General features: G+C 37.0%; 1 protein-coding gene across 9 annotated transcripts in view; it reads left to right on the forward strand.

Moving 5' to 3' along the window:
- The window catches only part of SLC35A3 (solute carrier family 35 member A3), a 55376-nt gene that overhangs the window by 23877 nt on the left and 16102 nt on the right, over positions 1-15397 (forward strand). For all 9 annotated transcript variants that reach the window (XM_072834680.1, XM_072834681.1, XM_072834686.1 and 6 more), the window contains exons 2-5: positions 5464-5668; positions 11623-11777; positions 11855-11977; positions 14751-14922. In XM_072834680.1, the coding sequence (XP_072690781.1) occupies positions 5482-5668; positions 11623-11777; positions 11855-11977; positions 14751-14922 (637 nt within the window). In that variant the 5' untranslated portion in view covers positions 5464-5481. The remainder of the gene's footprint in view (positions 1-5463; positions 5669-11622; positions 11778-11854; positions 11978-14750; positions 14923-15397) is intronic.

Raw genomic sequence — 15397 nt, forward strand, 5'->3', positions numbered from 1 at the left:
GGAGAAGCAGGCACCATGCATCGGGAGCCCGACGTGGGATTTGATCCCGGGTCTCCAGGATCGCGCCCTGGGCCAAAGGCAGGCGCTAAACCGCTGCGCCACCCGGGGTTCCCAAGACCAAGTATTAGAATAAAATATGTTCCTAGTTCTTTTGTCACTTAGGAATTTACAAGGGTTTCAGGATCCCTGTGTCAGGAGGTAGGGGCATAGACCAATATATATTTTTTCTATTATCTCACATACTTTAAAAATACCTTGTAAGAGGGATCCCTGGGTGGCGCAGCGGTTTGGCGCCTGCCTTTGGCCCAGGGCGCGATCCTGGAGACCCAGGATCGAATCCCACGTCGGGCTCCCGGTGCATGGAGCCTGCTTCTCCCTCTGCCTGTGTCTCTGCCTCTCTCTCTCTCTGTGTGACTATCATAAATAAATAAAAATTAAAAAAAATACCTTGTAAGAGACGGTTAACTGTATTAATCATTAAGAACTAAATTATTAAGGTGAATGTATTAATGTTGTATATGCTTGGAAATGGAAAAGCAAAATACTAAAAATGGTATATTCTGGTTTAGAATCTGACCTTTAATCAATCAAAAAAAAAAAAAAAAGAATCTGACCTTTAAGATTTCATTTGAAAAGAAAATAGAGCATTGCTGTTATAACAGGTACATTATGGTCTTAGTTGCACAGAAAAAACAAAAGACTTCCTTGTATAGATTTTCCAGGAGAATCAGGTGCCTATGTCAAATGTAGATTGCTGGCAACTTGCTCTCCTTCCATACAGAGATAAAGGCCACCAGGATGTCCTTTGGAATTCTACAGTAGCGTGTAGTGAAAGCTAATAAACCTGATATTTAATTGTATAACTTAATATTTCCAATTAGTAGCTAAATGACCTTGAACAAGTCATCTAACTTACCTGTTCACTATTTTCTTTCTTTTTTTTTTTTAAATTTATTTATTTATTCATGAGAGACACAGGCAGAGACATAGGCAGAAGGAGAATCAGGCTCCCTGTGGGGAGCCCAGTGTGGGACTTGATCCCAGGACTCCGGGATCACGACCTAGCCAAAGGCAGATGCTCAACCACTGAGCCACCCAGATGTCCTGCTGTACCCATTTTAAATGTATAGTTCAATGAGTTACATTAAGAGAATATACCTGTATAACCATTATGTATCAAGATACAGAATATTTCCATCACCATCAAAAATCCTTGCTATCCCTTTGCTGTCAACCGCCAACCTCAACCCCTGGCCACAGTCAAACATAAATTTGCTTCTCAGTTTTTTTGCTCAGTTTCTTTTTAATATTCATTGTGTTTTACCATGCATCAGCATTTCTTTTTATTGCTACGTAGTATTCTATCATAAGGGTGTACCACAGTATGTTTAGTAATTTACCTGTTACTAGACATTTGGGTTATTTCCAGTTTCTGGCTGTTACAAAGAAAATTCCCATAAATAATTATGGATAAATGCTTTCAAATCTCTTGGATGTATACCTAAGAGGAGAATTTCTAAGATATATGAAAAGATTATTATTATTTTTTAAAATAAACTACCAAACTGTTACTCAAAATGGTTGTATCATTTAATATTCCCACTAGCAATGCTAAGAGCTCTGTTTGCTCTAAATCCTCTCCTACACTTGGTAGCATCAATTTTTACCATTTTAGCCATTCTAATAGGTATATAATGGTATCTCATTGTGGTTTTAATTTGTATTTCTCTAATGACTAGGATGTTTAATGTCATTTCATGTGCCTGTTAGCCATTTATTTGTCTTTTTTGGTGAAATGTCTATTCAGATCTTTTATTCATGGGTTGTATTTATTGTGTTGTAAGAGTTTTCTATATATTCTGGATACAAAGCCATTATCAGATATACGTATTGAGAATATTTTCTCCCATGATGTGGTTTGCCCTTTATTATTTTTTTTTTAATTTTTTTAAATTTATTTATGATAGTCACAGAGAGAGAGAGAGAGAGAGAGAGAGAGAGAGGCAGAGACACAGGCAGAGGGAGAAGCAGGCTCCATGCACCGGGAGCCCGACGTGGGATTCGATCCCGGGTCTCCAGGATCGCGCCCTGGGCCAAAGGCAGGCGCCAAACCGCTGCGCCACCCAGGGATCCCTGCCCTTTATTATTTTTATAATATCTTGGAAGAACAGTATAAATTTTGATGATACCCAGTTTATCCATATTTTTCTTTTATGGTTTGAACTTTTTGTATCTTATCTAAGAAATCTTTACATATCTCACCTGGGTGGTTCATTCAGTTAACCCTCTGACTTTTGGTTTCCACTTAGATCATCTCAGGGTTATGAGGTTGAGCCGCATGTTGGACTCTGCATTCAGTGGGGAGTCTGCTTGAGATTCTTTCTCTCCATCTCCTTCTGCCTCTTCCCCCTTCTCTCTCTCAAATAAATAAATCACTTATTTGAGAGAGAGAGAGAGAGCACAAGTGACAAAGGGAGATGGAAAGGGAGAGAAACAGACTCCCCACTGGGTGTGGAACCCTACATGGTGCTTCACCCTGTGACCTGAGTTGAAACCAAGAGTTGGAGGCTTAACCCACTTAATCCAGAATTCCCAGTAAATAAATCTTTAAAATAAAAAAAAGGAAAATTTCGCATATCCCTATGTGGCTATATTTCTTTCCCGTTTTCTTCTTGAATATTTATACCTTTAGCTTTTATGACAGGTCTGTGATCCATTTCTTTTTTTTTTTTCTGTGATCCATTTCTAGTTAAATGTTTAGTGTGAGATAGATGAGGGTTGAGATTCATTTTGAAAGAATGCAGATATCTTGTTCTAGGATTATTTCTTTTTGTTACCATTGTTAAAGTCATTTGACTAAATATGAATGGATTTACTTCTGGATTATAATCTGTTGCATTGATCTATGTGTCTGTCCTGTTCTATGTCAATGCCAGTTTTAATTTCTAGAGCTTTATATAAGTATGGAATTTCAGGAGTGAGTTTAACTTCCTTTTTTTTTTTTAAGATTTATTTATTTATTTGAGAGAGAGCACACGTGCACATGCTCGAGCGGGGCTGGGGGAGGGAGCGGAGAGAGAATCTCAAGCAGACTCCCCACTGAGCTCAGAGCCTGAAGCGGGGCTCAGTCTCAGGACCCTGAAATCATGACCAGAGCTGAAATCAAGAGTCAGACACTTAACTGACTGAACCACCTAACTGCCCCTTAGGAGTTTACCTCATTTAACTTTTTTTTTTTTTTTAATGATGCTATTTATTTATTCATGAGAGACACAGAGAGATAGAGAGGCAGAGACACAGGCAGAGGGAGAAGCAGACTCCATGCAGGGAGCCTGATGTGGGACTTGATCCTGGGTCTCCATGGTCTGGCCCTGGGCTGAAGGCAGCGCTAAACTGCTGAGCCACCAGGCTGCACTCCATATAAATTTTAAAATCAGCTGGTCAGTTTCTACCAAAAAAGCCTGTAGGGATTTTGCTTGAGACTGCATTGAATTTCTAGATCAATTGGAAGCAAAGAATGTGACCTTGGGTGGATAGGCAGTAAACTGACTACATACACTGTATTGTCCTTCCTTGAAAGAGGCTCTTAGTGGAGCTTCTCCATGTTTTTTCAACAGTTATAGTGGTTGATAGTGTTGTTCAGATCTTCTGTATTCATACTGGGGGCTTTGGGTGTGTATGTATGTATTCTATTAATTACTGAGAAAAGTAGGTTACAATCTTACATTATGACTTACGGATTTATTTGCTTTTTCCTTTTAATTCTGTTAGTTTTTGCTTCATGTATTTTGAGTCTATGTTATGAGGTACATATTCATCTATAAAGGCTATATCTTACTGATATACTACTTTTATATCATTATGAAATTTCCTCATTTAATCCTAGAAATAATTCTTACATAATTTATTTTGCCTGATACTAATTTGGCCTCTCCAGCTTTCTCAGTTATTTTTCTCATGGCATATCTTTTTCCATTCATTTACTTTTTAATCTATTTGTATCTTCATTTTGTTTTTTATTTTTATTTTTTATTTGAGAGCGAGCACAAGCAGTAGAGAGAGGCAGCGGGAGAGGGAGAAGCAGACTCCCCACTGAGCAGGGAGACTTAGTGGAGTTCAATCCCAGGACTCTGGGATCATGACCTGAGCTGAAAGCAGATGCTTAACCAGCTGAGCCACCCCGGTGCCCCTGTATCCTTGTATTTAAAGTGAGCTTCTTAGAGTCGATTCTGAATTACTTTAGGGAAAATAGAAGAACTTTGCAACTCTTATCATTGGGGAAAGCTGGATGAAGAATACATAAGAACTCATACTATTTTTAATTCTATGTGAATCTAAAATTATTTCAAGAGTGTTTATAATTCCTTGTTGTTCATGCATTGTTAGTAGTAGCTTCGTTTAAATTCTTGTCTGGAGGATAGTGTGGCACCTGGGTAGCTCAGTGGGTTAAGCATCCAACTCTTGGTTTTTGTTCGGGTCAGGATCTCAGGGTTGTGAGATAGAGCCCCCACTGGGCATGGAGACTGCTTAAGATTCTCTCTCTCCCTTTCCCTCTGCCCCTCCTGGCCTCTCCCTCTAAAGCAACAACAACAACAAAAAGAAACAAAAAAAAATTAAAATTCTTGTCTGGTAATTCTAACATCTGTGTCAACTCTGTTGTTATCTGTTGATTGTCCTTACCTATCCTAGTTGAGGTTTTTCCTGTTTTTTTGTTGTTGTTTGGAATGAGGAATATACTCCTTTTGAATTGTATCAAGGACATTTTGGGTGTTATGAGACCTTGGTTCCTACTTAAATCTTCTTTATTAGTAGACAATGTCACCAGAAGAGGAGGAAGGGTGCCTCCTCTTTGCTGACAATCACCTTGTATCAGGCAGGAATGGTTCATAGGCTCAGCCTCAGTAGTCTTTGTAGCTGTAGCCCCTGGTGGGAGGGAAGAGGGCTACCATCTCTGCCCTCATTAGTGCAGGGTAGGGATGGTCAGCAAGTCTCTGTTCCCTATTACATAGCACCCAGTTAGTAGGGTTCCATCCTGCAGAGTTACTATCTTCCTATTCCTTTTGTTGGAGACAGTGTGTTTTTCTTGGGCCTTTTGTTTATCTTTGCTCGCAACCTGTTGTGGTTCCAGGTTGCAAATTGTTATGGCAGCGGGGGTGGGGGTGGGGGGGTGGGGGGGTGGGGGGGTGAGATACATAGGTAACAAAATGTCTTCAGGGAATTCACTGTTAGGTTATCACTCAGGATGTGGGGTCTCTAGCCAGTTTGTCTTACTTTCTTCACCTCCGAACCTTATAGTAGTTACTTTTTTGTCTTTGGTCCAGGGTTTATAGTTGTAATTAGCAGGAAGAAAAGAGTAGAATGTACTTAACTCTACCTTATCTGGAACAAGACATCTCATACTGATTTTTAATATATGTTTCTGTGTTTTCTAATTTTATTTGCCCTGCTTATTTTGTTTTTCAGGCAAATGAAGATAAAACAATGTCTACCAACCTAAAATACCTTTCCTTGGGAATTTTAGTCTTTCAGACTACCAGTTTGGTTCTAACAATGCGTTATTCTAGGACTTTAAAAGAGGAGGGACCTCGTTATCTATCTTCTACAGCAGTGGTTGTTGCTGAACTTTTGAAAATAATGGCCTGCATTTTATTAGTCTACAAAGACAGCAGTAAGTTTTTTGGTTTTCTGCTTTTAAGTCCTTGCAATTCACTTGATTGTTTTGGTGTTATTTACATATGATATATACATAAATATATGTTGGTAACTACACATAAGAACACTATTGCCTTATCTACTATTGTCACAGTATTAAGAATATTTCAATATTTTTCATTTCTTTTTTTTTTTTTAAGATTTTATTTATTTATTCATGAGAGACACACAGACAGAGAGAGAGAGGCAGAGACACAGGCAGAGGGAGAAGCAGGCTCCATGTAGGGAGCCCGATGCAGGACTGAATCCTGGAACTCCAGGATCACGTCCTGAGCCAAAGGCAGATGCACAACCACTGAGCCATCCGGGCGTCCCTCCTTTTTTTTTTTTTTTTTTTTTTTAAGATTTTATTTATTTGAGAGAGAGAGCATGAGTGCACATGGCATAAGTGGGGGGCAGACAGAGGGAGAGGGAGAAGCAAACTCCTTGAACAGGGAGCCCAACATAGGGCTCCATCCCAGGACTTGAGCTGAAGGCAGACGCTTTACTCACTGAGCTACCCAGGTGCCCCATATATTTTTCATTTTCTTAAGACAGTTTTAGTCTAGTAACAAAGATATTTTATTCTGATCTACATTATGATTTTTGTCTTCTGTTTAATGGAATAATTATGAAATATAGTTTCTTGCATTTATAATTGAGAATAAGAGTAAATTCTATAATTATGAAATGTAGAAATTTAGAGAAGTTATAATTAAAGTCAATGCTTTTTATTTTATTTCCTGCATTGGTTAGTCCAGCAGTGACTAATTTGACATAGTTTTTTTTGAAACAGCTTTATTGAGATATAATTCATGTACCATACAAGTCACAGATTTTGAAGTGTACAATTCTGTGTTTTTTGGGTATATTGCATTATTAATTGAAGTTGTAGTAAAATATATTTTTAGACATATATGTATATCATAAATTTTACAATTTATGAATTTTACCATTTTAAAGTATAATTCAGTGGCATTAATTGTATTCACAGTGTTTTTCAACAATCAGCACTATCTGTTTCTAAAACTTCCATCACACCAAGCAGAAACTCTATAACCACTAAGCAATAACTCCTCCCATTCTCCTTTACCTTTGCCATTTGGAAATCTCTAATCTACTTTCTGTCTATGAATTGGCCTATTCTAGATATTCTATCTAAATAGGATCATAAAGTGTTTCTCCTTTTATGTCTGGCTTATTTAACTTAATGTTTTCAAGGTTTATCCATATTGTAATATGTATCAGAACCTTATTCCATTTTATGACTAATATTTCATTGTATGTATATGTATGTGGGTATATATATAAAATTTTAGTCATTAATATATTCATGGGCACTTGAGTTTTCCCATCTTTGGTTATTGTGTATAATGCTGTAATGAACACTGATTAATACTGCAATAGATGTATAAGTCTCTGTTCAAGCCCTTGCTTTCATATCTATAGAGTATATACTTTTAGAGTGGAATTGCTTGGTCACGTGATAATTCTGGGTTTAACTTTTTGAAGAGCCACCAGGCTTTTCCACAGCACATTCACCATTTTACATTCCCACCACAATGTCCAAGGGTTCAAATTTCTCTACTTCCTTGCCAACACTTGTTAATTTCTATTTGTTTTTTTAAATTGTAGCACATCCTCACCAAAACTTGTTATTTTCCATTTACAAAAAAAAAAAAAAATGTATAGCTATCCTAGTAGGTATGCTGTGGTATCTTGTGGTTTTAATTTGATTTTTCCTAATGACTAAAGATGCTGAGCATCTTTTCACGTGCTCATTGACCACTTGTGTATATTTAGAGAAATATCTGTTCAAGTCTGCTTTCCATTTTTTAATTATGTTGTTTGTAAAAGTTGTTTGTATACTTTTGAAACTATCATGATGGCCAGTGTAGCTGTAGCATATTGATCTGGGAGGAGAATGAAACAAAGAGAAATTGAATTGGCATTTAGAAAACAGACAATGGGGACACCTGGGTGGCTCAGCGATTGAGTGACTGCGGTCCGCTCAGGGCGTGATCCTAGAGTGCTGGGATCAAGTCCCACATTGGGCTCCCTGCATGGAGCCTACTTCTCTCTTTGCCTGTGTCTCTACTCTCTCTCTCTGTGTCTCCCATGAATAAAGAAATAAAATCAACAACAACAACAAAAACAGACAACGTAGGTTAACTTTGTGGGCTAAAAATTTCACCATAAAAACTAAGGGAATAATTGAAATGTTTAAAATATGTCGTGTTTTGTTTTATTTTATTTTTTTAAAGATTTATTTATTTATTCATGAGAGACACAGAGAGAGAGAGAGGGAGAGACACAGGCAGAAAGAAGTAGGCTCCCTGTGGGGAGCCTAATGCAGAACTTGATCCCAGGACCCTGCGATCATGCCCCAAGCTAAAGGCAGATGCTCAACCACTGAGCTACCCAGGCGTCCTAAAATATTGTGTTTTACACACAGAAGGGCCAATGCAGTAGCCATATTGACAGCAGAGGGGATACAAGAATACGTTCAGGAAGTCATGTTTGGAAGCTATTGCACTAGTCCAGGCAAGACGATAATGGTGGCTTAGATTACATTGCTAGAGAAGAGGCAATGTTTATGAGATGTTGTTCTGTGAATGGGAGGTATATGCAAAACAGTCTCCAAAGGCTGAAGGAGCTCTAAGACTAAAGAAAAAGGTTGACAAATCCAGCTTGACAAGGGTGTCTTGGGTGGCTGCAAGAGGAGTAGATCTCTACAATACCACCTCCCTTAAGACTTGCTTTTATAGCTAGCCCCTAGAGGCTAGAGAGTACATGTTGGGGGACAGATCATTCAAGAGGAAAATGTTTAAGAATAGGTGTGGGTCAGTCATATCTCTAAGACAGACTGTGCATATTATATCGCAAGAGTGTTCTTAAGGGTGTGGTTAAACAAAAGGAAAGAATGTATGTGTGTGAGTGTCTGTGTGGTGTGTTGGTAGGAGGGCGGTCTTCATATCACTTCATATCACAGAATGATAGAATGATCATGGAAGATTTGTCCAAGGTGGTATTGATTTGGTTCACATGGATGTCTTTAAGCTACAGCTGATGTGACTTGCTAGTAGATTAGTTGTGTGAAGGTCAAGGAAATGGGGAATCTGGTCTGAGGAATAATTCCTAGGTTTTTAGGTTAAATTACTGGGTGAGTGCGTGCTGCAGTGAATGATATATGGACAATAAGTTAAGGGGAAATTAAAGTTTCTCTTTGGGCCATGTTAAATTTGAAATGCCTATAAGGCAATTAAATGGAGATATTAAGTAGTATAATTATGAATATGGGCTTTGTCAGCTTATATATGTCTTTAAAGTCAAGGATTGGATGAAGTAATTTACTAAATACTGAGAAGAGAAGGCCAAAGACTAAGTTCTGTAGCATTCCTGACATTTAGAGGTCAGACTGAGAAGGAAGAACCAGCAAAAGAAGACTGAGTGAGGGGCGCCTAGGTGGCTCAGTTGCTTAAGCATCCCTCTGTTGATTTTGGCTTGGTTCAATCTCATGGGTCCTGAGATCAAGCCCTGTGTCAGACTCTGCACTCAGTATGGAGTCTGCTTAAGCCTCTCCCTCTGCTCCTTGCTCCCCCGCCCCCACTTCCTCTCTCTCATAAATAAATAAATAAATCTTTTAAAAAACCAGAGTTTCACCTGTAAAACAGTCTAGATCTGGTAGTTTTTAAAAAAGAAGATGACTGAGTCACCAGTAAGGTAGAATAAAATTCATATAAATGTGGGGTGCCTGAGTTGCTTAGTCGATTAATCGTCTGCCTTCAGCTCAGGCCTTGATCTCAGGTTCTCAGGATTGAGCCTTGCATTGGGCTCCCTGCTCAGCTGGGAGCCTTCACCCTCTCCCTCTGCTGCTCCCCTTGCTTGTGCTTGCTTTTCCCCCCCTCTCTGTGTGTCAAATAAATAAATAAAATCTTTGTTAAAAAAAATCTATGTAAATGTAATAGGAATGATGAGAAAGTAGTGTTTTTGGAGAATGGAGGTATCCACTTATTTAGCATTGTAGATCCAAAATTATGTTTGACAAGTTGGCATTGTAGAGAGAGGTGATAAAACCAACTCTTGGTAAACCAAGTACAAATAGACATGCATACACAAAAATAAATTACAGGGACATCTGGCTGGCTCGGTCAGTAGAGTGTGCAACTCTTCATCTCAGGATCTTGAGTTTGAGCCCCACGTTGGGCACAGAGATTACTTAAAAAAAAAAAAAAAAAAAATCCCAGTAGGTTAAAGATTGACATTTAAAAAGCAAAACTTCAGGACCTTGGTACTGTGAATTATTTCAAATAAGATACAAAAAAAAAAAAAAAAATACAAAGGACTTGTTAAAAAATGGATAATTTGGGGTACATTTGAAAGAAAAGTACCTGTACATCAAACCAAGTGAGAAGATAAGCCAGAGATTGAGAGAAAATATTTATATCACATATAACCACCAATAATGAATATCCAGAATGTCAAAGAGCTTAAACAATTCAATAAGAAAAAGCCAAGCAGCTCAACAGAAAAGTGGACGAAAGATACAAATAGGCAATTTATAGAAGAGAAACCTGAATAGCCGAGAACATATTTAAAGATTTTAGGGGCACCTGGGTGGCTCAGTGGGTTAAACATTTGCTCTCAGCTCAGGTCATGTTCCTGGGGTCTTGGGATTGAGCCCTGGGTAGGGTAGGGCTCCCTGCTTGATGGGGAGCCTGCTTCACCCTATCCTTCTGTTCCTCCCACTCATGTTCTCTCTTTTTTATGCTCTCTCTCTCTCTAATAAATAAATAAAATCTTTTAAAAAAGATTTTAAAAAGATAAATACATAAAAATATATTTATATAAATATATAAAATATATAAATATAAATCAACCTCACTAGCAATCAGAGAAATAAAATTAAAGACACAGACTCAATTTTACTATCCTCAGATTGACAAAAATAAAAAGACTGACAATAACAGGAATTGGAAGGAACATGAAATAAGACCTTCCCTAAACTGCTGGTGTGAAAAATATGTGATAGCATTAATTATTTAAAATTAAAAATGTTTAAATTTTATTTTTTTTCTAAAAAATTTTTTTTTCTGCTAAATCTAAGAAAAAATCTTATAGTGATTTTTTTTTTGAAATGTTTTATTTATTTATTCATGAGAGACACAGAGAGGCAGGTAGAGACACAGACAGAGGGAGAAGCAAGCTCCATGTAGGGAGCCTGATGTGGGACTTGATCCCGAGAGTCCAGGATCATGCCCTGGGCCAAAGGCAGGCTCTAAACTGCTGAGCCACCCAGGGATCTTGGTAATTTTTAATTACATTTTATTTTACTATTATTATTTTAAGGTGAGGAAAGGATAATTATTAGGTATTAATCTTTAAACAATATTTTCATTTTTAAAAAGTTTCCAAGTTTAAGGTTGGGAGAGAAAATAATCTATGAAGTGTTATTATTGGCAAAGTAGTAGGATTCCTTAGATTTCTCCTGTATTTGGGGATTTATGTATCTTTTTTGTATTCCAGGACCCTGGGATCATCACCTAAGCCAAAGGCAGATGCTCAACCTGAGCCAACCGGTTGCCCCCCCCCCCCAGTTTTAAATTAAATTAAATTAAATTTTAATAAAATTGATTTTATTTATTTATTCATGAGAAACACACAGAGAGAGGCAGAGACATAGGCAGAGGGAGAAGCAGGCTCCTCAGGGAGCCTGATGCAGGACTTGATCCCAGGATTTGGGATCATGACCTGAGCTAAAAGCAGACGCTCAATGGCTGAGCCACCCAGGCATCCCTAGATCTAAAAGTATCTTAACATGTAGGCCTATTTCTATCTTCAGTTGAGAAAACTGAAGCCTTGAGAGAGTATGTAACTTATTCAGAGTTAATGATTTTACTCATTTCATGTTTTTTTTTTTTTCTTTTTAAGAATGTAGTCTAAGAGCACTGAATCGAATACTACATGATGAAATACTTAATAAACCTATGGAAACGCTTAAACTTGCTATTCCATCAGGGATATATACTCTTCAGAATAATTTACTCTATGTGGCACTGTCAAATCTGGATGCAGCTACGTATCAGGTACTTAGAATATATTTCTAGTGGCTCTTTTAAGAAACAGACAAACAAACAATAATATTACCTGTTTTCTTTTTCAGGTTACATATCAATTGAAAATTCTTACAACAGCATTATTTTCTGTGTCTATGCTTAGTAAAAAATTAGGTGTGTACCAGTGGCTCTCCCTGGTAATTTTGATGACAGGAGTTGCTTTTGTACAGGTAACTATTCAAGCAAGATAAGTATACCTTTCATTTTATCACAATTTCAAAACCTTATTTATTGTGTATGGAGAATACGGTTCTGTTATTTGTTGAAGTGAGTAAATGCCTATTCTCACAATTGACATTTTTTGAGGGCTTCTTTTGAGCAAGATACTACATTGGGGCTGCAACTAATAATAAATAAATAAAAATCTGACTGACTTATTTCACTTAGCCTTATACTCTCTAGATCCATCTATGTTGTTATACATGGCAAGATTTCATTCTTTCTTTTTTTTTTTGATTTCATTCTTTCTTATGCCTGAGTCTATTCTGTATGTATATATGATTTCACTCATATATGACATTTAAGAAACAAAAAAATAAAGAAAAAAGGAGATAAGCCAAAAAACAGACCCTTAACCATACATGACAAACTAATGGTTACCAGAGAGGAGGCAGGTAGGGAGATATGGAAATAGGTGAAGGGGATTAAGAGTACACTGATCTTGAGTGCTGAGTAATATATAGAATTGTTAAATTACTATATTGTACATCTAAAACTAATATAAGTGGAATTTAAACAAAGGAATGAATGAATCAGTGAAATTCTTAAAATTAAAATAAATAAAAATAAAATTGTCTGACATTAAAAAATGAACAATCTAGTTAGGGAAATAAGATACTGTATATGAAATAAATCTGATTTTTATTGGATGTCTGAGCATTTGAGATTATTAAGCACTCCCTTTTTATTGTCTATCAGCTTCCCTGATAACCATTCTTTCCTGGTTCTTCTCATCTTTCAAATGTTTCTTTTTGGAGTTCCTTCCTGGGGTCTTCTTCCTTGATTCTTGATACTGGGGTTGCTGGTAGGCTTGTTATTTCCCTTAAATTATGTCTTTATTTTTGGAGACTTCATCCATTCTGTAGTTTTTAACACTTAAATGTTCATGGTTCCTTGGTCTATGTCACCACATATAATTTCAGATTTGTATATCTAAGTATCTGTTGGACATCTTAGCTTGCTGAGTCAATAGGACTTATAAACTAAGCATATCCAAAACTAAACTTTATCTGTTCCTCCACCAAACCTGTCTTGTTTCTATTTTTTCCTTCATTATTACTCTGCCTAGGAGTTGGCCTAGATTCTTCCTTCTGCCTGTATATATAATCGGTCACTAAGACCTTGCTGATTCTGCCTTCTTTTTTCTTTCTTAATATATTATTTATTTATTTATTTGAGAGAGAGAGTGAGGGAGCAAGAGCGTGCAAGGGAGCACAAGCAGGGGGGAGGGGCAGAGGGAGAGGGAGAAGCAGACTACTGGGCAGAGAGCCTGACCTGACCTGAAGGCAGATCCTTAACTGACTGAGACACCCAGGTGCCCCTGATTCTGCTTTCTAATGCTTCTTGATTCTTGTCTTAACTGTCTCTATTATCACTTCCCCAGTTCATGTCTTCTTTGTTTCTCACAGGATCATTTGCCTCCTGATTTTTTTTTTTTTTTTTACTTCATTCTTACCCATCCCTTAAAACTCAAACTCCACATAGTAACCACTATGGTTTATCTAAAAACAAATCCAGTCATGTTAGTTTCTTGCCATCCAGAATGTGGTATATCTGTTACTTTCCCTAGAGTGTAGTATGTCTATCATGAATAAGTATATGTATATTTAAAACAGCGCAAGCATTTTTTAAAGCTATTTTTAAGTAACCTCTATACACAGTGTGGGGCTCAAACTTATAACCCCTAGATCAAGAGTTGCATGCTCTACCATTTGAGCCAGCTAGGTGCTGCTTGGGTAATTTTATTTTTATTATTTTTTAAAGATTTTATTTATTTATTAATAAGAGACACAGACAGAGAGAAGCAGAGACATAAGCAGAAGGGAGAAGCAGGCTCCCTGCAAGGAGCCCGAGGCGGGACTCGATCCTGGATCCTGGGATCATGACCTGAGCCAAAGGCAACACCCAACAGCTGAGCCACCAGGCGTCCCTTGAATAAATTTTCTAGTAGTTATTTTTAAATGAATATTACAGAAATTTAACTTGTCATTTCAAACCCATATTTTCATAGATACTGCCAAGGATAAGCTAAAGTAGATATTATATTTTAAAAAGTGAGGGTTTTTTTTTTTATTTTTAAAAAGATTTTATTTATTTATTCATGAGAGACACAAAGACATAGAGAGGCAGAGACATAAACAGAGGGAGAAGCAGTTTCCATGCAGGGAGCCTGATATGGAACTCGATCCTGGGACTCCAGGATCACGCCCTGAGCCAAAGGCAGACGCTCAACCACTGAGCCATCCAGGCATCCCAAAAAGTGAGGTGTTTTAGATGAAAATATCAATTGTTCAGGTAGAACATGAAAAAAACATGAAGATGATAGTTTCAGGAACACTGATCTATAGGATAAAGCTCACAGTGGTTGACATGATACCATATGGACCTTCCATAATTACCACAATTCCAGACTCATTTTTGCTACTCTAACAGTTCACACTCTGAATTTCTACAACATAACTTCTTAGGAAGCTGTTTTGTGCATCTGTGCATTTACTTTTTTTTTCTTTTTTAGGGAATTTTTAGAAATTGTGAGTTGTAACAGTAATATCACAGGGGGAAACAATTAAAATGATTCTAAGGTTTTCTTTCAGAAGCTCTCCTCTGCAATCCCCAAGAATGGTATTGGTTGCACTTTTATCTTAAGGTCTGAGAGTGGACTCTAAAAATGCACTTTGTAAAATATAAGAACTAAACTCTGGTTTTGTTTTTCTTTTTGTTCAGTGGCCCTCAGATTCTCAAGAGCTTGATTCTAAGGAACTGTCAGCTGGCTCTCAGTTTGTAGGCCTCATGGCAGTACTCACAGCATGTTTTTCAAGTGGTTTTGCTGGGGTTTACTTTGAGAAAATCTTAAAAGAAACCAAACAATCAGTGTGGATAAGAAACATTCAACTTGGTAAGTTTTAAGTGCTTTCTAATATGATTTTTTTAAATGATTATATTGTTAGATTTAAATATTACTACATATCGTTAAATAAATAAGCCACTCATGAAATCTGCCATTGATACAAATACCTGGCAAGATTTTTGCCTTTTAAAAAAAAAAAAAAAAAAAAAAAAAAGATTTTTGCCTTTTAAAACATTATATTTTAAATGAATGCCTTTTACTGAAGAATATGGAATTTTAAGCCTATGACATAAGGGTGTACATAGCCTGTTTCGGTCCTCACTATTTGAAGACTTAGGAACTTTATTCTTGATTGCTCAGTTCTTAGAGAAGATGTTACAAATAACCTATTTTCCTCCTGGAAAAGGAGATTAAAATACTTGGCAATTTCAATTATATGATTCAGTGCTATCAACTGTTATCACGATTTGGTATATCAAATACCCATGATATACATCTTAAATACCTTACAATTTTACTTGTT

This window comes from Canis lupus, chromosome 8, assembly GCF_048164855.1.
Source record: "Canis lupus baileyi chromosome 8, mCanLup2.hap1, whole genome shotgun sequence".
NCBI classification, from domain to species: domain Eukaryota; kingdom Metazoa; phylum Chordata; class Mammalia; order Carnivora; family Canidae; genus Canis; species Canis lupus.